The sequence below is a fragment of the Zootoca vivipara genome, chromosome 6 (assembly GCF_965207765.1).
Source record: "Zootoca vivipara chromosome 6, rZooViv2.hap1.1, whole genome shotgun sequence".
Lineage (NCBI taxonomy): Eukaryota > Metazoa > Chordata > Lepidosauria > Squamata > Lacertidae > Zootoca > Zootoca vivipara.
In genome coordinates, this window is record NC_142589.1 from 10,269,248 (window position 1) to 10,291,709 (window position 22,462).

The 22,462-nt window shown below is 43.4% G+C and overlaps 1 protein-coding gene across 4 annotated transcripts in view; it reads left to right on the forward strand.

Moving 5' to 3' along the window:
• IFFO2 (intermediate filament family orphan 2) overlaps positions 1-19,486 on the forward strand; it is a 40,494-nt gene extending 21,008 nt beyond the window's left edge. Inside the window, exons 2-9 of one of the 4 annotated variants that reach the window (XM_035118025.3) lie at positions 4,519-4,579; positions 5,814-5,909; positions 8,476-8,616; positions 9,966-10,105; positions 13,800-13,920; positions 17,438-17,530; positions 18,111-18,241; positions 19,051-19,486. In XM_035118025.3, the coding sequence (XP_034973916.3) occupies positions 4,519-4,579; positions 5,814-5,909; positions 8,476-8,616; positions 9,966-10,105; positions 13,800-13,920; positions 17,438-17,530; positions 18,111-18,241; positions 19,051-19,159 (892 nt within the window). In that variant the 3' untranslated portion in view covers positions 19,160-19,486. The remainder of the gene's footprint in view (positions 1-4,518; positions 4,580-5,813; positions 5,910-8,475; positions 8,617-9,965; positions 10,106-13,799; positions 13,921-17,437; positions 17,531-18,110; positions 18,242-19,050) is intronic. The other 3 variants (XM_035118026.3, XM_088671523.1, XM_088671526.1) reach the window with 3 other exon arrangements.
• The last annotated feature ends 2,976 nt before the right edge of the window (positions 19,487-22,462 follow it).

The window sequence follows — 22,462 nt, forward strand, 5'->3', positions numbered from 1 at the left end:
ATATTTACATAATGGCCACCTTTTAAAATTCCTTCTGTCGCTGTTCATATTTTTATAGAAGTCAGTTCAATTCATGAATAATATTTCTAAGGCTGAAGTACATAGTTAAACCCTTGACTCTTCTCTTTAGTCAACCCTGCTTTCATCAGTTTGGTGTGGTTTGCCTTGTTGCGTTACTGTGTAATACTGTAACTGTTTTTATGCTACCTCTAAAAAGTATTTCCTTCCTCCCAGCCTGTCAAAGAAGCATATGACATTGGAGGTAGTTTGAGGTCTGGGACTGTAGTGATGGAATAAGTGAGGAATGCCCTATTGCCTATGGAAACAGAGGGCTGGATTCCTAGCTTCAGCTTGACTGGTCCATCATTTCCCAGTAACTATAACAATGAGCCATGTGAATGTTGAGAGTAGTCAAAACACACAGCTGCCCTTAGAGAGAGGAAGGAGCTTAGATCATGCTCGGCGTTTAAATGTTTTGGAATTGATACCTTATTTAAAAATAATCCCAGTAGCCTGTGACGTGGCTGCTAATGGCATTTTTGCAGTCTGTAAATTCTGGCTGGCAAAATTTGCTCCAGCGCTGAATGTCCTGCCTTGATTGCAGCTGGACATTGTGGGAGCTGAGGTTTGAGCCAAGAAAATTTTGAATCTAGGAAGAGCAGCTGTCTACAGCATAAGTGTGAGAACTGCTGTCCTTTGGGCTGCCTTCCCAGACACCTTGCAGTCTCACCGACTGGAAGTGGGCCTACCAATAGAAGGACAGGCTCCTATGTTCTTACTGCCAGAGGGATGCTAAAGAAGCAGTCAGGCATTTTCCTCTGCTTTGTTGGAAGGGGGAAGGTGACGTGTGTGATCAAGAATGGCTGCCTCAGCATCTCCTTAGGCTACTTCACAGCAGCCCCACTTATATGCCGGGCCTCTCAGGTTGCTTGAGAGCTTGAGCATATCTTAAGGACAGCTGAAACATGATGCAGCAGCATCTTAAAGCTCTCTTGGCAATGAATGAGGCCTTATAGGAATGGCTAAAGAACATAGTCAGCTGCAAGCATTTCCCCCATCACTACCTCTATATTGCTTGTGATGCTTCTAGCAGCAACAGTGGTGGATTGTTTCAGAATCCCTTTTAACAATATTTGTTTGTGAATAGGATCTGTATATCATGACTCTAGCCTTACCTATTTTAACATATTAATCTGAAAGGAGCAAGGCTGGTGGGTTGCTTTAATTTGTGTTCTCGTGTTAGACTCAAGACTACAGGAGTTGGTTTACCACCAGGGAGATGAGCCACTTTGGTTTTTAAATGTGTTCACACAGGGCTGGTATGAAATTAATCAGTGTCATGGGAGAAACAGTCAAAGCCAAGAACAAAAAGGGATTTTGGTTATTGCTTCCATTGGGGAAACCTTACGTGCCATTAGTGAAATGCAGCGGCTGGCTCTTCTTCAGAGAGAATCATTGGCAGATAAAAATTGCCTATCCGACTCAACTAGCCTTGCAATTGAAGGGGGGGGGTTGGATTGTTCTTTAAATGTATACATTCACAGCATGCATATGACTTGACTCCATCACTATATGCCAGGGGCGCAGAACCTTTTTCAGCCCATTCTCACCTGGAAAACCTTTTGGAGGCCACATAAGAGGGGTTGGCAAAGGCAACATATTTCTTCACCCTTACATTTCCCTCTCTATCCTCCATTCAGGCGAGCCAGAGGCATTATTAGAGTTTAAGGACATACTCCAGCCAGGCAAAAACATTTAAGTAGGGTACAAGGACAGTCTGGCAAGGGGTGCAGCTTTGGAGGGTGTGAGGGCTTGGGACCAGACAAAGTGGCCTGGAGGGTTGCATCTAGCCCCTGGGCCTGAGGTTCCTCATCTGTGCTCTGTGCCACCAGGAAAGCATGTTGTTAAGTCAATTAAACTGGGATTGGGCCCTTCCACCTCATAAAGCAAATTAACTAGGTTTAAACAAAGATAATGAAACTTATTACAGCTCCGCTTGTGTGATTGTGGTTAGCAAACACCCTGCAGACTATGACAGGACAGTGATTTGTCATAACTTTATGACACTTGTTTAGAATGACTCAAGTACTGGGGAAGGAACTACCTAACGTTTTGCTTTTGTTTTTTATTTTTTTTACAAATACCAGTTTGTCTGTCTCTTGCTCCGCCTTGTAGTTCAAGAAGTTGAAATCAATGAAGATAAGCCTTTGAGAGCAGTAACTGATACTATCAGTTTAAGTACTGGAGGTACAACATCCTACCTGGCATGTAAAATTGTAATGATCTCATCAATAATACCTTGTGTAAATGATTTGGAAAAATAACTCAACTATTTATCTCTAAATCTGTTGTCTAGAATGACATTTTATTTTTTTTACCTCCAAGTATATTTCCTGCGGGGATGCGGGTGGCGCTGTTGGTTAAACCACAGAGTTTAGGGCTTGCCAATCAGAAGGGCGGTGCTTCGAATCTCCATGACGGGGTGAGCTCCCGTTGCTCGGTCCCAGCTCCTGCCAACCTAGCAGTTCGAAAGCATGTAAGTGTAAGTCCAGTGGTACCTCTACTTACGAATTTAATGCGTTCTGAACACACATTCGTAAGTCGAAAAAAATTGTAAGTTGAATCCCATAGGAATGCATTGGGAGAAAAAATTCGCAAAAAACCTATCTAAACCGCATCCAAGATGGCGGACGGAGCTCCGTTCGTAAGTAGAAACATTCGTAAGTAGAGTTATTCATATGTAGATAAATAGGTACTGCTACAGCGGGAACGTAAACGGCGTTTCTATGTGCTGCTCTGGTTCGCCAGAAGTGGCTTTGTGATGATGGCCACATGACCCGGAAGCTGTACGCCTGCTCCCTCGGTCTATATAGAGCGCGATGAGCGCCGCAACCCCAGAGTCCGTCACGACTGGACCTAATGGTCAGGGGTCCCTTTACCTATATTTCCTGCAGGTCAGAAGATGGATGCAGATTTGGAAAAGCATCATTGCTTCTTGTATATAAATACCCTGGTAACCAGTAACTTGTGTACAAGCAGGGTCACTAGAGTTGAAGTCTAAAAACACATGTGTTAAAAACAAACCCCATGACCAATATTTTAAATGGTTGGTGTTGAAAAGCAAGGTTAGAAATATCTTTCTGCTCAAGTGTGCAATTGCTTATTAGGGAGACTTCACCTCATGCCAGTAGATCTGCCCTGCAGACAAAAAGTAAAGATGGCCATTGTGGGTTGCACATAATGCTTGTGGTTCACAAGAGTTCCTCCTCCTGCTTCAGGAAAACACACATTCAGGTGCAGTTTGTCAAGGATTAGGGTGGAAAATGACAGCAGAACAGCTGCCTTTGTTGTCCCCTTCTGAAATGATCCCCTTGGCATGTGGCTGTGTTCTAAATGCAGCCCTTAAGGGTGTGTGTGTTACGACTTGTAAAATGTTGGTTCTGCAAAGAAGCTGCTTTTGGAAATAGTTCAGTGGGATGTGGTTGAATGGTAAACACAAACATCACTAGATTGCTTTGGAAATGGGAATGCTGGCAAATCATTGTATGAATCTGTCAGCAAATGACACAGGAACAGTTCTCAAACTTTTGTAGTTTTGATGAAGTGTTGTGGGTACATTTTGTGTTTTCTGTTCTTCCACCAATTTAAGCTTGTTAATGTTAGCCAATTGGATAAGTAAACAAGTGTAATTTCATACTGTGCTTTTAATTAGACTGTTGGGAGTATTTTAATCATCCTTGTGTTGATGCTTTTTTCCAGACGTCTAATGGCAGTCGTCAATCATAGTTTTGTAACCAAGCTTTCAAGTTCTCCAGCAGTTCTGCTGAGGGATTTGTGGAGCGAAAGGTCTCTGCAAACGTGACCTGATACATTCCTGAGGCTTGCTTAAGGGAAGCTTTCTGCAGAATGTTTTATCTGATGGAGTCAGCGGTAGCTCCTGGTGCCTTGGGCTGCCAATGTGCTTGAAGGAGGAGGCAGGCTTTGACTTCACCTATGAAGTTGTTAAAAGAGTGTCCTTTATTATGAGATATGATCATTTGGAGGTTAACATGTTTGTACTGAACATGTTTGTATTCCTGGAAAGTTTTTCCAATAAGTGAGGTTCAGTACTGTATTTTAATTCTGGGGTAGGGCATGCATTCGCCCTAACCTAGGGTAGCCTTCTCCAACTTTGTGCCCTCCAGATGTTTGGATCACAACTCCCATCAGTCCCAGCATCTTATGGCCATGCTGACTAGGGCTTATGGAAGGGTTTGTGGAAGTTGTGGACCAAAACATCTAAAGGGCCTAAAGTTGGAGAAGGCTGGCTTTAGGCAGTATGTAACAATCTGTGACCAGCAAGGAAAACTGGATCCCATACAGGACTACCCAAGGCCAGGACAACTGCTTGTCAGATCTTCCAATTTGAAATTGGGTTCAGAGCTCGTAATGCTCCCTCCAACTTGGGCTGTGCTTTTTTAGAGTGCCATTGTCACATACTTCTCTCTTATCTATAATTCACAACTCTTCTTTTTTCAGATGGGAGGAGGAACTGGCAAAGCGAATGAATCTGGAATCAATGGTAGAGACTCTCCAAGAGGTAGGTTTCGGAGAGCACCTAAATGTGTGTGTTTCTTCAAAGGTGGATAGGGGCCATTTCTTATTTTTATTGGTGCCCAGCTGGCTTCATGAGCTGCCTGTGGCCTGGGGTTAGGGTCTGCCTGGGATTAATGACCAGGTGTGTATATCACTTCATTTGTAAAAAATCAGACACTAAATGGGATACTAGTTCACAGGTGCTCTTGTACTACAGGATAATAAAGAACTCCAATTTTTTTTTATAAAGAGGACTTTGATTCCTAGTAGCCAGTGACACTTCAGCAATAAAAGAACAACTTCATTGTTCTAAAGCAGGCACCCCCAAACATGGGCCCTCCAGATGTTTTGGACTACAATTCCTATCTTCCCCTACCACTGGCCCTGTTACCTAGGGATGATGGGAGTTGTAGGCCAAAACATCTGGAAGGTCACAGTTTGGGGATGCCTGTTCTAAAGGATGTAGGCCCCAAATATCTGAAAGACTGTCTCCATCTCTACTAGCCTTCTCAGGTGTTAAGAACTGTGGGGTGTGACAGGGGTTCTTGATAATTCCACCATCCTCAGTGGTAGCCTGAGATAGGGCTTTCTCTGTGGTGGCCCTTAAATTGTAGAATTCCTTCCCCACAGAGGTGCATCTAAGCATCTTAATTGTACAGCATTTGTTATATGCTGATGATGCATATCATAATCCAAGTATTTGATCGTTAAGACATTTTGTTTTGTGAGACCCACCTCTTTCACTGAATTTATATTGTCTGGTTGCATTAAGAACAGTTTTATAATTGTAATAATTTGATTTGTTTTTCTGATTGTATTTTCAATTGTTGTAGCTCACTCTAGGGTGTTATGGTGAAGGATGCATTGGAAATCTGATAAATCAATAAAGCTGGCAGTCCAGAGGTGTGGGTTGCCTAATGGCATAGCTCTTCATTAGCAGCTAAGATGGTCACAGCTACTTATGTGGATCTAATTCACATTGTTGACCTTCCAACATCCAGAGATAATGTTTATTACAGTATTTGAGGCATCTGGGATAGATCACTGTGGGGACCCAGAGGACCACATGCCGTTTTCCACTCCATGGCTTACCTGGGAGTTAGTGAGGCTGATCCACAAGATAGGAGCAAACTGAAATTAGCTGCCGGATCTGTATTTGATTATTTCTTTAGAGCTTTGTGTCTGCAGCTTGTGCCCTTCCTTCTGCACTACAATTCTTTGTACCATTTGTCCTCTAGGAGGCACAAGAAGCTGAAGCCCTCCAAGAAGAGTTAAATGAGAAGATTGAGAGACTAAAAGCTGAACTTGTTGTCTTCAAGGGTCTGATGAGTGATGTAAGTACCCTGGCAGGCTGAGTTGCATCAGGTTTAAGGGGGGGAGTCATCTTCATAGCTTCATTAATGAAAAAGTTATGATTTCAGTAAGTGCTGCTTGCAGTTAGTATTATGGCTGCCCTGTATGATCTAATGCATCAGACCAATTCCCTTGTCCTCTCCCTGCTTCCTGTCTGGTCTGTGTAGATGCATTTAACTTGCTGCTTATCACACAACCCTGAGTGTTCCCCGATGGCTTCACACCAGCTAGCAGTGCTGGGTACTTTCCCCCACCCCTCCAGTGCTGCAACCTCTGGAAAGAATGTTCTTTAAAGGGTTTAGGCTTTCCCATTAAGTGCTGGTTTGAAGAAGCACCATGCAGGTGCCATCAGTTAGAAAAATGCTAAAAATACTCCTTTCAGTTTCATATAACCAAAATGATTTCAGAAACTCTAGTTCAGATCTACTTTGCTGGGTCACTTAGTTTCAAGCCTGCCATTTGAGCATATTGAGTAAACTGTGCATATTTAGAACTGTGAATGCCATTTTAGGGAGTGGTTTCAGAAAGCAGCTTCCTGCTTTGGAAACTTGAATTGTCAAAAGTGTGGCCTGCCAATCAGAACAGGCAGAAAGCATGAGAAACCTTGTTTATGTGACAACTATTTAGCTGATGTAGGGAACTGAGTGCACAAAGATTCTAGTTCACATGAAGAAAAGCCACTCCTGATTTTCTATACTTTTCACTTTAAGGCCTTGCTCACATTTATCCTGGCTCAACAGCAGAGCTACCCCAGCCCTCCTCTCTCTCTCTCCTCCACCCCCCTCTGTAGTATTGTTTTTAGTTGGGAACTTCAAACATTTCTCTGGGACATATAAAAAGCATGTTGCCCTGGCTCCTTATAAAAACCGTGGGGGGTGGGGAGAGAACCTGTTGGTGCATATTGTGGTTCTCAATGTCAGACTCCAAAGAAAATGTCAATGGACACAAGTATTTGCACTCTCCTTTTTATGAGGGAAATCCATTCTTTTGGCCAAGTGTGATGTGTCATTGTGCTCCACAAAGTGGCTCTAGGGCAACAGAACTGTAAAAAGGTTGGCATGATCTCAGTTGAGTTTACCTCGCAATTTTCGTGATGTAAACATGCAGGGCATAATTCTTTTATCTTTGTAATTTATAGGTGGCACAGTTATTGACTGTTAAAACTTAATAGATTTAAATAATAACCTTAGTGTGTGCAGAGAGCAGCAGCCCAGTCAGAGCACAGTCTAACTAAAGGTGAGGGAATACAGAAAAATCTACATCTTGTGTAGATAGCAGAAGCTGCAGAATTTCATGGAGAGTAGTGTAAGGTTTTTCGGATAAGAAATGGATAAGAAATGATTGCTTAAGAGACATTTCCATAATGGAAAGGTATGAGGTGTAAAACATTGTCCTTATCCCTAGTGTAGTTTTTTAAAAAAGTTTTTTACAAGAAAGAAGATTCCACCTCAACATGAGGAAGAACTTCCTGACAGTGAGAGCGGTTCGACAGTGGGATTTGCTGCCAAGGAGTGTGGTGGAGTGAGTCTCCTACTTTGGAGGTCTTGAAGCAGAGGCTTGACAGGCATCTGTTAAGAGTGCTTTGATGCTTGGCAGGGGGTTGGACTGGATGGCCCTTGGGGTCTCTTCCAACTCTAGGATTCTATGTTCTATGTTTACCAGTATTGTATGTGGAATAAATATTTGCCTATGGTCAGATTTGGATTTTTTTTTAAGAAACTAGATGCTTTTCTCTAGAGAGACTGTGTGTGTGGATTTTTAAGTAGTGCAAAAAAACACAGTTACAGAATATTTAGGAAATGTTCCTCCATTTATAGCCACTGAATTTCTTACATTTCTGTGCTGTTCTTCCTCCTAAAGGAGCTCAGAACTGCAAATAATAAGCAGCAAAACAATACACACACACACACACACACACACACACACACACACCCCTAGGAAGTGAAAATCTGCTGAACAAGATTAGAAAATTTGGAAGGTCCCTATTCTCCTAGAATTAGATATTTTAGGTTGTAATATTTTTTTAAAACGCCCATTGCGGTACTTTCTGGAGGCATATATGTGCCAGGTTTCATTTTGTAAGTTCTTGAAAGATGTTGGAATTCAATTATATCATTGTCCTGTAAGAGAAACTATTTTTAGTGTGAAGTAGCTAGGTGAATTTTCTGACATGAAGTACTATCTGTCTTTCTACATAAAACAGAACCTGCATCCCACATATGTGGGGGACTTCTGAAATAGGTTTTTCCATGTACATTACATAAAATAAATAGCATTGCCAATGTAAGGCTTTGGGTTGAGAGTTTGTTTAAACCGTAACCTTCCTTGAACATTTGCCTTTGTTAGAAATCAGTGTTCAACTTGTGGTTGTCTTGACTACCTACCCCAAATGCTGCTGTCCCTTGGATGTTTAGCATGCCTGGAAACCAGGCAGCATTTAATATGGAGGCTGGCATGATCTGCATTGATGGAGATACTGTAGGTCATCTCCTTCTTACCTTCTGAACTGTATTAATGGAAGATAATCCACTGCTGTCCTTCCTGCAGCCTATGACAGACCTGGACACAAAGATCCAAGAAAAAGCCATGAAGGTGGACATGGACATCTGCCGACGAATCGATATCACAGCCAAACTGTGTGATGTAGCGCAGCAGCGCAACTCTGAAGACGTTTCCAAGATATTCCAGGTGATTAGGCTCCGTCCCGTCCTGTGGAGAACATGACTCTGCTAGAGAAAGATGGAGCTGTGTTTTGGATTTGGAGTTGCTGTTCAGGATTCCCACTATAAATCATGGGGCCAGCTGCCAAGCCTCTGTAGAGAGCATCCCAGTTTCATGTGCTCTGTTCCCATGTTGGGAATAATCTAACTGAAGCAGGGAGTTGTGTTCTTGCATCTACAAAGGTCTGCACAGGTGTCACCAGGCCTTGGGTCTCACACAGCAACATTAAGACCTCATTCTCTTTAGAAGTCTTCAGATAAATTATAAGAGCAAGCTTGTGTGTCTGAAGGTCCTCTTGAGACACCACAAAAATGCATTACGATGTCCCACTTGGTTTTTATGTTCCTTATAAAATAAAAATCAGATTTTTTTTCTGACCCTGGGAGAACTCTAGGAGAAAACAAACAGTTAGCTGTCATGAAGGAGAACATTGCAAGTGTGTAGGCAGCTGTGAAAACCTCCATCCACAAGTAGGTTTTGGAGCAGTCCAGGGAGTAGGAGACAGGCCATCACCGCAGGGCACCCTGCCCCTCCTCTTAGTATTTCTGCCCCTGATTATTCTGCTATCCATTATTAAATCCCAAGGAGTACACTGTCCCATACAACCTCAAACCAATAAAACAAAATTCATAAAACCACCCCAGAGTCGTATTAATGAATCAGTTCACTCATATATGCTTACCGATTATAACTCTCTTTGATAGCTGTGATCCACTTTTGTTTATGGTGGATGGATATTTGAAATGACATTTCTTTGTGTTTCCAAACTCCTTCCTCCAATTTCATTCTGTTTTCCTGTCAAAACTGGTGCTTGACTAGCTCTGCTTCTAGGTGGAAAATGGTGCAGACTCGGGGTTCTTCTTCCTAGCTGTATGACACAGCCTAGCTCCCCTTGTCACTGTTAGCTGAGGCCAGGCAGGGGACCGCCAAGGGGTGCCTGTTGCTCTCCAGCTTGTCACCTTGAGCATCTCCAACCGCTTGTGCGTCATCCTCCTAGCCTTCGCATGGCTGACAGTAGCCCAAACGGCTGTGCCACTGAGGCATGGCCCGTCTGAAGTGCTAGCAGCTTGCTTTTTTGCCGCGTGCTGTCTCAATCTGCTTCCCTGTGCTGTGTGTTCTGCCACCTGTAACACTTGTGATTTAATGAATCTGTGTCAGCTGTCACTTGCTCACTCAAACCATTGGAAGTGGGGTGGGGGTGGCTGATGGCTCACAATGTTTTCCCCCACCTCATACCTCTCCTTCTTTATCTCTGCCCCTTCTTGGTGCAGCAGCTCACCTGAACCTTCTAGTCACTGCCCTTCTCTCCAATTCAGGTGGCTTCCAAGAAGAAAGAGCGGAAACTCGTGTCGGATGATGACCTCTCTGAGCAGGATCCAGACAATGCCCGGTTTTCGGATGATGAAGTCAGTTCTCTGAACATCACGGATGAAATGAAGAGAATGTTTAATCAGCTGTGAGTATTTCAGAGGCTGGGGAATGTCTTGGCATCCTTTTGGCTGTGGCCCTTGGAAGGGGGGAGATGATATCAAAATATGGCTTCGAGGTAGTTTCTGTTCTTCACTGAGGCAAGTAGGATTTTGTAGCTTTTAATCATGCAAATCAGAGAACTTGCATAGATCTTCTTGTTTTGCACAATTCTGTTTCTGCTGGTAAAACATAAGAGTAACCTTGCTAGAGCAGACCAAGTGCCCATCTATTCCAGCATCCTGCTTCTCTTGTTGGCTAGCCTCTGGGAAAATCCACAAGCAATACTCAAAGCCAGGAAAACTTGGCCAATTTGTCCCCCAGGAACTGGTAACTAGAGGGCCACTGCTTCCAGAACATGGAGGTTCCAGATAGCTGTCTTAGCTAATAACTATTGATAGGCCTATCCTCCATGAATATGTCTAATCTTTTAAAGCACAGATGGGGAACCAAGTGCTTTCCAGATGTTGGACTCCAGCTCCTATCAGCCCCAGCCATCATAGAAAGATGGGAGTTGTAGTTCAACCACATCTGGAGGGCATCAGGTTCCCTAACTCTGTTCTAAATACAGCTAAGATAGTCTTCATATCACAGCGAGGGTAACAAGGAGTGCAGGGCACTCAAGCCTGTCTGCTGGAAATATTAGCTTTTCACTCCCTGCCACCTCTTGAGATCTTGGTGGCAATTGCCTACACACTTCCAGTTTTATGCTTTGCATTCATCATGGCCAGAAACAACTTGGTTTTCAAAAAGAAAATGAAAAGGGTGGGGATCTATATGCAGAATTTTAGATACCTGAAAATACCTTTCTCTCCAGAATAATAATACACACACAGAGCCCTCCCCAGTTAAGCTCTACTCTTGTCCTCTCCCATTCAGCAGGACTGAGGGATGTAGTTTCTCTGCTGAAGCTACAGTTTGATGGGCTGCCTGTAGCATTTTCCAGAGAGTGCTGCAATAAGATGAGCAAGACTAGCTGACAAGAGGGCCTGCAGCCTTTTGCTGTAAGTGCAACCCTAACACAGGGGCATCACAACACACACTTTTGGACAGCCTACATTGCACTGCATGTGCTGTTGTTTCTGCAACCCTTCTTATCCAGTAGGAGGGAAGCTTGCTGAAAATGAGCTAGGCAGGATCGGTAGCTTATACATACTGTTACTGGAATCCATCATGACTCCACCCTGCAGCCCTCTTCTTAAATGCCAATAAAATATAAGAGTTTTGTCACTCAGAAATTATGTCCGCAAGTGAAACTCTTGCTTAGTAATCATAATGCTGGTCTTTATGACTGTTTTTATAGAGCCAATGCTTTTAAACACTTTGCCTCTTTCAAGAAGCAAAACTTCCAGGTCACTGTGCATACGCACTCCCCCTCAGAAGGATCTGCAGTTAGCAGCTCTCATTCATGCCATGCGCCTTACGTAGGAGTCCCACGCCTGTGGCATGTTTTTTGGACGTGGGATTTGTTCCAGCTCTTATTTTGAATGGCATGTGCCAATATCACCTTTTGCTGCACACTTTTACTCTTAAAATGCTACATGCTTGGACTATGGCAGTGATGGAGTACAACCTCTGCATCTGCAAGCCCACCCAGAAATCCTGCAGTTTATTTTGAATGTGGCTTACTGAGGGCTGATTCTTTGGGACACTCTGCAAGTAATCTTTTGGGTTTAGACACTGTGGACAAGGTTTCACAGTTCTGGCTATAAACCTAATAGGACAGTCCATTGCATTGTTGGAAGTGAAAAGAAATCCCTTCTAAAACCCCTAATGAACGACAATTGCATTAGTGCTGTGTCTTTTCGTAAGAGGGTTCAAATTATTCCGATTATACAAATAGCCATGGTTGCAAAATAAATGCAGCTGAAGGCAAGCAGTAGTTTTAAACTGGGAGGCTTGGCCGATTTTAGAAGTTGGCATGTGCTCCCACGCTGTCTCTTCCAGTCCCCTGCCAAGTTTTGAATCCATTCGTCATAAGATGAAGTGTTGACCTCGACTTCCTGCTTTATATATGCTGTGCTGGGAAGGAAATGAATTCAGGAGACAAAAATGTCTGCCATTGTGGAGTAGCCACAAGATTCCAGGAGGATGGGATCAAGCAGTCCCCTCTCAGGCAATTCTTTAAAAGAAGCTAATGTAAAAGAAGCTAATGTAAAAGTTTCATCCTGTTAGTTTTTAGCTGAAAATTCAGGCATCACTGCCTTGTGACCTTGACTAGATGTAACTTCTCAAGCTTGATTGTGTTTCTTTGGCTAGTCCAAATTGGTTCCATAAAAGGCATCAGTTTTGATGTGATCTGTTCCCTGGAACTGCCTTAGTAATGTTTACTTACTTAGTGATCAGAGCTGTTGCATTACTTCATTTGTACGGCATTTAACTGCTTACAGGTTTGTAGTCCAAAGGTCCTTGCAAAGCACCTGCTTTACCTGCAGAAGTCACTACATTCACTTCTTGGCATCCCCAGGTAGAGCTGGGAAAAGAGTCTTGCTTGGTACGGTGTAGAACTGCTGCCACCCATCTATTCAGACATGTGTATAAGACCACTTCCAATTTAGACATCAGAGCCATAAATGGGTAACATTATTCTTGGATCTTACCTAAATGAGCTTCTGCGACTCCTCATTCGCTGTGCAGCTCCCACATGCAGCTCTATCCCCTGGAGACTTCAAAATTGGGTGCAGAGAATCTGGGGAGGGGGCAGGATTAATGATGAAACCATCAGGGCCCCCCAGTTTCTAGTAATGGTTATTGTACGGCAGGGGTCAGGCCCAATTGCCTTCAGGATCCGGCCTGCGGACTGTCCGTGGATCGGTGTGGGGATTCTGTTCGTTCGGCCTGCGCCATTTCTCCCCCCTGCGCCGTTTCATCCCCCCCCTTCCCTCACACACACCACGGCGCCACCTGCCCCCTCCCTCCTCCTGGCTTCCCCCTGCCCTGCCTAGAGGAGGAAGGGGGCTGGCTGAGCGCCATTTTCAGCAGCCCCTCTCCGGAGCCAGCTCTTTCGCGCCGCTCATCTTCCCTCCGCCACCGCTGCCCTGGTGCTCCTGTGGGCCAGGGAGCGGAGTGCACGAACTCGCTCTGCCTACCCACGAGAAGCAGTGGCGGCCAGGGAAGGTAAGCACAGTGGGTGGGGGTGGGGGGTGAGGAAGAGGAATACACCCCCCCCCCCGCGGCTAATTTTTTTTTGCCAATCCCTGTTGTACGGCATATGAAACTAAAGCAGCACAGAACAATGATCATAGGTGGTTGGTGAAACTGCCCACCCTTTCACTGCTTTAAAGCATGAATTTTTAATTACATGTGTACGTCTTGGGCATTTTGTATCTTTTGTTAGTGATGGGCAGAAATCTTTTTAATTCGTACACTAGAACCTTTGTGTAGAGCTCTGGACTGTTGTTTTGATGTGCAGCACCACCTGGAGGGGAACAGTTGAACTGTCACACTAAGATTAGCTTAGAATTTCAAGTCTTATCTATCCTGCAGCAGAATAAAAGGCAGATGTGGAGCCTCTTTTCAGCAGAGGGTGAGATAGCCACATCAAAATCCTATACCTTTATGTGTGTGTTCTAGTGCTAATACCGTCTCCTAAGCTTGTTTTGAAGAAGGATTACAAGGATTTTTAATGAATATATATATATATATATATATATATATATATATATAAAATATTTCCCTGTCAGGCGTGAAACCTTCGATTTTGATGATGACTGTGACAGTTTGACGTGGGAGGAGAATGAGGATACTTTGCTCCTCTGGGAAGACTTCACCAACTGTAATCCATCGATTGAGCTCCAGGGAGAGGTGAGTTTTGGATCTGGGCTCTTCGTGGGATGGTTCTCTAGCTTCTTCAGAAGTAAGATTGTGACTGATTTATGGAAAGGTTTTTTAAAGTAATGACTTCTTATCATCAACAGCATAAATCCAAATTTTCAAAAGCCTCCATTGTGTTAGAATTTGGCACATCTTCTCTGTTGGAGAATAAAAATGGCCACTTTTGCAAAGATTGGTTTACTTGCTGCTCTATAATTGACAGGCGATTGTTTTTGATCTGCACCTGAAGTTGTGTTGTTGAGGCTCCTTTGATTGTGCAGGAAAAAACCAACATGGAGTTTAAAGCTTTGTCATGGTGTTGGCTACATTTTTATGTTTTCTCCACCCACCTTCAGCTCACCATCATCTCAACACACATGTATTTCTTATGGTACAACTTAATTGTTCCTTATGGCGTATTTTGTGTAATATTATCATACATATGTTTTTATACATTAATTTTTTTGTATCCCACCTTTTTATTAACGTATCTTAGTGGCACACAATTTTAAAACATTTTTTTTAATTGTTGGCAACATAAAACTGCTGCAGAAGAGAAGAAAATTAAAATGCTAAAGGGAAAAAATAAGGTTTCTTAAAGTCACATTGTAGCATCTCTCTAAAAGGCAGGCAGTGAGATGGTTGGGAGTGTTTCATGGTCTTTAGCACTGCAGTGAAAATTAAAATAATAATAATAATAATTAGACATACTTGGTCTTAATTAATACTCTGATTAGATGCATTGAAATCAGTATACTTAAGTTAGTTTTGACGATCCTCCATTGATTTTGGTCGGTCTGCTCTGAGTATGACAATCAGAATTCTCTTACTGTTTTTATATGACTCTATTATGGGTTATAGCTAACATTTTTTATTACTCATTTTTTCCCTGCATTTATTTCCCACCTTTTTCTCCAAGGAGCTCAAGGGGACATACATTATTCTCCCCCCTCCTCATTTAATCCCCACAGTAACCCTGTGAGATAGCTTAGGCTGAGAGGTAGTGACTGGACCAAGGTGAGACCCAGTGAGATTCATGAGCAAGTGGGAATATGAGCCGTGGTTTCCCAGGTCCTAGTCTAGAGCTTTCCAAACTTTTCATGTTGGTGACACACTTTTTAGACATGCATCATTTCGTGACACAGTAATATAGCTTTTACTAGCAGACCAGAGGTTAAGCTAACCTCTTTCCCTACCTCTTTCCCTCGGCAGGAGCGTAGGGAGCATTCTCCAACACACCTACACATTGCTGCTGACACATGAACATGTCACAACACACAGTTTGGAAAGCTCTGTCCTAGCCTAACTACTGCACTCAGAGTAGACCCTTGGAAAATAATGGAACCCAGGTTTATCATGGTTACCAAATTAAATGGGTCTAGCATTGGCTACAACTCCAGAAACTAGTGTGGTTTTCTGCTGGGGATTCTTAAGTTTTGTGCTGTGTTTCTGGAATCACATGGCAGTGCTTTTTCATGTGGAGCCTCCTGTTGCCGCATGATCCTTCCATCACATGTTCTTCTGCAGGCAGTGACTGTTTGTAAAACAGAGGGTTGTCAGGCACTCGAGGCCTTGTTAAATGATAATGGTGGTGTTTGTAAAAAAAAGAAAATGGGGCGGGGGGAGCAACTCTTAACTTCTCTCCCTTCAACTATAGTAACATGGGGCTATGAGATCATATAGGACTCAAGAGCACTGCTTGTGAATTTGAGAATCTTCACTTTTACTATGTTGTTGTTGTTTAGTCATTAAGTCGTGTCTGACTCTTCGTGACCCCATGGACTGGAGCACACCAGGCACTCCTGTCTTCCACTGCCTCCCGCAGTTTGGTCAGAGAACTCTGTCCAGCCATCTCGTCCTCTGTCGTCCCCTTCTCCTTGTGCCCGCAATCTTTCCCAACATCAGGGTCTTTTCCAGGGAGTTAAATTATGCTTTTATCAACAACTTACAAGTGGGTGACAACTTCTGGAACATAGCATAAATTTATTAAACTGATAGGCACTTGGTGATTCTGTAGAAATTGATTTTGATTTGTCCCATATTGGAGAAATAAAGCTGAAGTCGCTTAAACATTGGAGCAAAGTGAGAAAGGACTTCACAGGAAGCTGTCCAAGCTTTGGTATTAAAAATGTAGGCTTGTTGTATATCTGATAATTGTAACTTTTTTTAAAAGCCAACAGCAGAGAGATTGAAACACAGGAAATGCAGCAGCACAGGAAGTTAGTCACAAAGGAAGCAGGCTAGGCACAGTTAACAAAGTCTTGCTAGTTTTTAATGAATGGGACTTTGATTTAGCTGACATATCAGAAACACTAAGCTAAAATGAGAGGACAGGAATGAAGGAGTGGTCTAGACATCTTTCTCCAAGGGCATCAAGTCAACTGGTTTGCAAATTCTGTTTTCAGGATGCCTGGTTCAGAAGAGCCTTGAGCTTCTTATTCCATTGGTGCTTGCTGAACTGTTTGGGTAGAGCAACAGAATCCTATCACTGTTGCTCAATAAAGTCTGTAGGGAAAAGTTTCTGTGTTTAATGGGTGTGTCCCTTTCTGAGCATTTGAGCCTTCAGTGCCTTGACACTGGGAGAGCTCTGACATTTCATGGTCAAATTCTCAGTGTACCTCCGTTCCTCCCTTTGTCAGTAACATGATAGAGGGTGGTGATGGTGGGAGGTAGGAAGCTTTGTCCCCTTGGCTAGAAAGCCACTTCAGCAGCCACATCTCTTGAGCAATCCACCTTATACTGACTGCCAGGAGCGCATGTTAAGTTGTTCCTTTCCATTTCGTGGACTGTCACTGCAAAACGGTGATAGATTACACCAAAGTGCTACAGTTGCAAAATGTGGCATACATTTGTGAAAGCGCCTTTCCAGTGAGCTGCAACTGCCAGGGCGATAAAGCAGTTTTAGTGATGGGCTGGAATTAAGTGACAGATTATTTGCATATAACCATGTGCCTGTGTGTTAGAAGTATAGCTATCAGTGGAGTATTACAGAGTTCAGGCCTAGCATGCTGCAGCTCTAAAGGTTTTAAGAGGCTTAAATCCCTTCTAACTGAAAATTACACAACGAAAGGGTAGATTTGCCTTGTAGATCGAGATCGGGAATAAAAGGCTAATTGACTCAGGGAGCTGAGCACAGAGTGCTGCAACTCCCTCTCTCCAGGCCTCTAGCTCCCCAGATGGAGCCAGGACTGAACCATTCTTCTGCACTTAAAGCTTCTGTCCATAAAGCTCTGCTAGGCTGAATTCTGTCAAGTGGACACCATCTTAGAACAGATGATCTTGAATGTTACCATAATATACTAAATGCATGGAGAAGGTCTTAGGTTCAATCTGCAGCATCTCCAGGTAGGGCCTGGGAGAGATCCTGGCCTGAAATATTGGAGAGCCACGGCAAGTCATTGTAGACAATACTGAGCTGGATAGGATCTACAGTATTGCCTGGCTCTTTGGCTGGTTCTGGGTGACAGAATTCATTGCTCACCTCTTCCTGATTTTCTTTATTTTATAGCAAGAGGAGAACTTGGGCAACTTGATCCATGAAACAGAATCTTTCTTCAAAACGAGGGACAAAGAATACCAAGAAACGATAGGACAGATTGAGGTAAGAAATGAGGAGCCTAAGAATTGTTTGTCTTTGTGGCCTGGTTGTGTTTAATTAAGGGCAGCAAATGATTAAATCTGAGGAGCAGCCACAGGCTGGTCATGGATCAAAATGGTCAGGCTTTTGCCTTATTCCTGAGGGGTAACTTTAGAGGTGGTTACCTTCTCCATCTCTTTTTGCTAATGAGGGCTATGTGTGGTTGAATTGGACATGAGACGAGAAACAAGTTTTCTGGGCTGGGCAGAATGACAGAAGGTAATAGGAATTAAAGGAGTATGAATCATAGGCAAATCAGGGAAGAGTTGGGTGCAACTTGAGGGCTTGTGTATGTTATTGGTGAAGGGATACTTCTTTGCCATGAATCTTTTGGAATTTATATCATAAGCTCAGAACTTTGTCAAGAAAAATGAGGAGGTAGCTTATTCCCTCCTTTATAAGTAGCGATGCTCACTTCTGTTAGCAGCCTTTAGGCCAGTTTGTGGTAATATATTAACATTCCATCAAAATGGGCAGGGAGGGCACAAGGTGGTTCTCATGCTTTGCTTTGCTTGACTTGACTTGACCCTCTCCTTCTGTGCAGCTTGAGCTTGCCACGGCCAAGAGTGACATGAATCGCCACCTCCACGAGTACATGGAAATGTGCAGCATGAAACGGGGCCTGGATGTGCAAATGGAGACTTGCCGGCGGCTCATTAAAGGCTCTGCTGAAAGGTAACACAGAATCCACACATGAGAACTTTTTTGCCCAGGTGGGATGGTGATGGAGAGCTTTCGTTCAGAGGTATTGGGAGGGATTCAATAATCTGAAGACTAGCTCTTCTGAGGTGTCTGGTTTCGCTGAAAGTACCAAACATAACAGGCCCCAAGATGTAACTGTTTACCTTGAAAATCCAGTTTAACAGCAATACTGTTTAAGAGCGACATATACTTTATGGCACCCAGTGGTCCAGAGTACTACCGGTAGGGTGCTGTCTGCTCCATTTGTCATCTCACTTTTTGCAATGTCTGTGAAGGGTTTTATATGTCGCTATAAAACTGTTGATGCTTGAAATGCAGCAAACGTACAGTGGTACCTCACTAGACAAATGCCTCACAAGACGAAAAACTCGCAAAACGAAAGCGTTTTGCGATTTCAATGGAGACTCACAAGTCGAAGTTTCCTTTGGCGCGCTTCACAAGACAATTTTTTTTCGTCCCATAGGGTGCCTCGCAAGACGAATTTTTTCCCCCTGTCTTGCGAGGCACCCTATGGGAAACCGCACTTCAATGCGTTCCTATGGGAGCCGCTTCGCAAAACAAATTTTTCGCTATACGAAGCGACTCACGGGATGAATTAAATTCGTCTAGCAAGGCACCACTGTATTGTCCAAGCCACAACGTATACTTTGCATTCTGGGGAGCCAGTACTTTACATCCATGCAAGTTGAACATGCTTTTACCGCTATTTAACATAGAAAGACGTCTTATTAAGAGGATGGACCTGACCACACTCTTCCTCTCTCTCCCCTTTTCCTTGTCAGCAGAAATTCCCCGTCTCCCAGTTCGGTAGCCAGCAGCGACTCAGGAAACACAGATGAAATTCAGGATGAGTTGGACAGAGAAGCAGACGTTGAGCCAATGGTCAGCTGATAAATAACCAGAACATTCTGGCGCAAGGAGAGAAGAAGAAGAAAACCCAGAAAAAGAAGAGATTTCACAAATGCAGAGAGATCAGAGACTTCAAAGCCCCTAGCCTTGGGGGTGCCAAGGACTTGATCTAGTATTTTTCCCACCCCATCCAAGGATTTGGTGCTGTAAAAAACATTTATACCGTTCTACAAATGACAGATGTGGAGTTCTGTAAGAAAAAGTATATGTATATGGTATTTTAATTGTGCCTTTGCCCCAAGCTGAGCCACTTTGAGCTCCACTGGAATATCATAGTGCTTTTTATATAAAAATGATGATTCTAAATAAGCTTCTGGTAGCAGAAGAATGAATTGCTATGGAAGTTTAGCACTGGACTGAAGTGCTGGGCAAATTGGCAGAGCAGGCCCCATGGCAACTAAGTAGCAAATATCACACCATTGAACAGCAATGAGGACAAGTGTCTTGCGTGAACAGGATTGAAAGTGTCCTCCCCTCCCAATCTTAGCCCTTTAATGGCACCTGCTCTTGGCTCATGCAGTTAGAAGGGATGTGAATTGTGGCTTGAGAGAATCCTTTCAGAGACCTGTACAATACCTTTTCTGCTGAGGTCCAGAACTCTTATTAGAAGCTTGGTGGCAAGGCAAGAATAGCAAAAGTCTGATGGGGTGGGAATAACACTGTTTTTTAATTACTATGCAAAACCAAGCAAGCAAAGCGTTCGCCTTATTTGTATGGAATGTTAGGTCACTGCTGGGCTTTTCTATCTCTGGTTGGGAAGAAAGCTGAGCATTCACTTTGCACACTTTTACTTGTTTGTGGAGCTTGTTTTGGCCAAGGGAGCTTCCTACTGCTGCATCTGCTCCCAGTGATCCTTTGGTTCCAAACTTTCTCCCTCCCCTCCCTCTTTTCTTCATCCTCCCCCTTCATTTGTACTTTAGCCATCAAATGATTCCCTCTCAAAAAGTTACTGTTGAGGAAGGACTGCATTTTTGTGCTGCTCTCTGAAGCCTGGAGCGTGATAGCTTTCCACACCATCCTAAGAATCAGTGTTAACTAAATTATAGGGTGAGTGGCATTACCTTTCCCAAGACCCCTCAGCAAGGAACACAACTTTAGATGTCTTGAAGCATGTCAGGTCCCGCACCTGTATTTCAGGTACACTGAAAATAAGTATTACAAGATGTGGATTTTTTTAAGAAAACAACAACAACAACAACAAGAGTACAGTATTGTATTGTCTGACACTAAGGTATAACTGCCATGTGCTTTTCTTTTCTGAAAAAGCAATTGAGACTAGCCCCCCACTCCATCCTTTGGTGGCTTAAACACAAGCACCTGGCGTTTATTTGTCAGATGGGGTTGGTGCCATGAACCAGCCTCTTCTTGGTCCAGATCACTTGCTGTTATCCAGGACAAAATGATACCATGTCTTTGCCAACATGGTATCATTTTATGCTGCCCAGATTTGGAGGCACAATCACCCTTCTGGCAAAGCTGCTGTGTGTGGGTGTGGGTGTCAGATATTTATCTCTCCTGTAAAACGCTTCTTAATGACATGAAATGCTAGGAGAAGAAACCTCCCACCACGCCTACAGATCAACCCCTAGCAAAAGCTGTTATGTGGCTGGTGGGCTCCTTCCCCCTGTCTCCGGAGTGCTTTCTTGTCCCTTTGGGTTGCTGAAGGTGATGGCTGGCACCTAGGCAGATGAACACGTCTGTCCTGTGAAGGAAACACTCCTGGGTGGGGAAGTGTTTGGCTTCAGAAGGGGAGCTTTACTATATTCCCACCCATGCAAAAAAACGGGGGGAGTGGGAGATGCAATATAAAAAGGGACACTTTGTGTTTGTACTGATTTGCTGCTTGAAACTCAAGTTTGCTGCTTCTGGTTAGTAGCTTTATGTCCCATTGCTTAGCGACCCTTAAAAAGCTTGCTTTTGCAACTTTTGGTCAAGCGCTTCATTGCTTTCTCTCCCTGCTTTGGAAAAGGAATCTCATTCCTAAGCACTTATTCTTTTCACCCCATTTCTATCCAAAGCTGTACCCTTTTCTGACTGTGAGTTTTGCAGCTTTTTGGGGGGTGGGGTGGGGTGGAGAGGAGAGGAGACCAGCAGCCCTGTCCTTTCCAAAGGGTTGGGCCTCGGCACTTTCATAAATGGCATCTCAGGGTCCCGAAGCCAGCCTTGAATGTTGGCTCTTTCACTGCAGTTTCTCCAGACATCGGGAGACCCGTCTACCCAATCTGGCAGCTCCTGAGTGCAGGTTGTATGCGTACCTGCTAAACTTCAGTTGCCCAGAAATTGTCGGATTTACTATTTCTGAAACGGAGAATTTGAGCAGTTTTTACTTAAGGCCATCCAACTTCATTGCTGCTAATCTTTGGGGGGAGGGGTGTGTTTTAAACTTTAGGAGCATGTGTCAATGTGTTTGCTTTTAATGGCTGGCATGCTCAAGGTAGAGTAGTGGGTAGGCATGGGCAGGGGAAACTGGTTCTTGTATGGTTGTATAAGTGGGTAGGGGGATGAGGCTTCACCTGGTCAACACTGAGGGCATCAACAAAATAGTTCATTTTGTAATGATTAGGTGGGTACTCAAGTAAGCAATTATTATTATTGTATGTGTTAGAGGTATGTGGGGATTACCTGTGTAAGAATAAGGATAGAACAGAATAGTAGTGGTTAAGGTGGTGGTTGGTATCTTTTTATCATATGCAACCTGAGTTTAAAAAATTCTAATCACATTTTGAAAAGAGGTTTTATTACATCTGAGGGAGCATCAGGGTGAGTTCGCGAATGGATCAGTCCCTTAAGAGTGCAGTTTCCTTCGTATTGCATTTCTTTCCATCAGTGCTGCTGGCTTTAGTAGACAGTGACACCTCTAGATGTGCATTTAGTCTTGTCCGTCCGTAGCAACCAGATTTAAAGCTTGTCAGGAAAAAAAATGTGAAAATGCTGGACATGAATTGTGATGACCTCGTTTCCCCCCCCCTTTCTGTAAAGCTGTAAATACTTTATTTTCTATTCTTGAGGCAGTGTCATATTGACACTTTTTAAAAAAATGAATTACAATTGGGTGGGAGTTTTGTGGGTTTTTAAGGGATTTTTTAAGCCGGCTAATTTCCTTTACTTGTTAGTGAGAGAATGAAGATCTGTCAAGATTCTTAAGCAAACTGGGTTTGTAAAAAAAAGAAAAAGAAAAAAGGCGAATTCAATAGAGGGCCCTTGTGCCTGCTTTTTGGATGCATGTTGTTGTTGTTTTAGAAAAAATGTCCAAAGAACAATAATGTTGAATTATTCCCAGTGTTT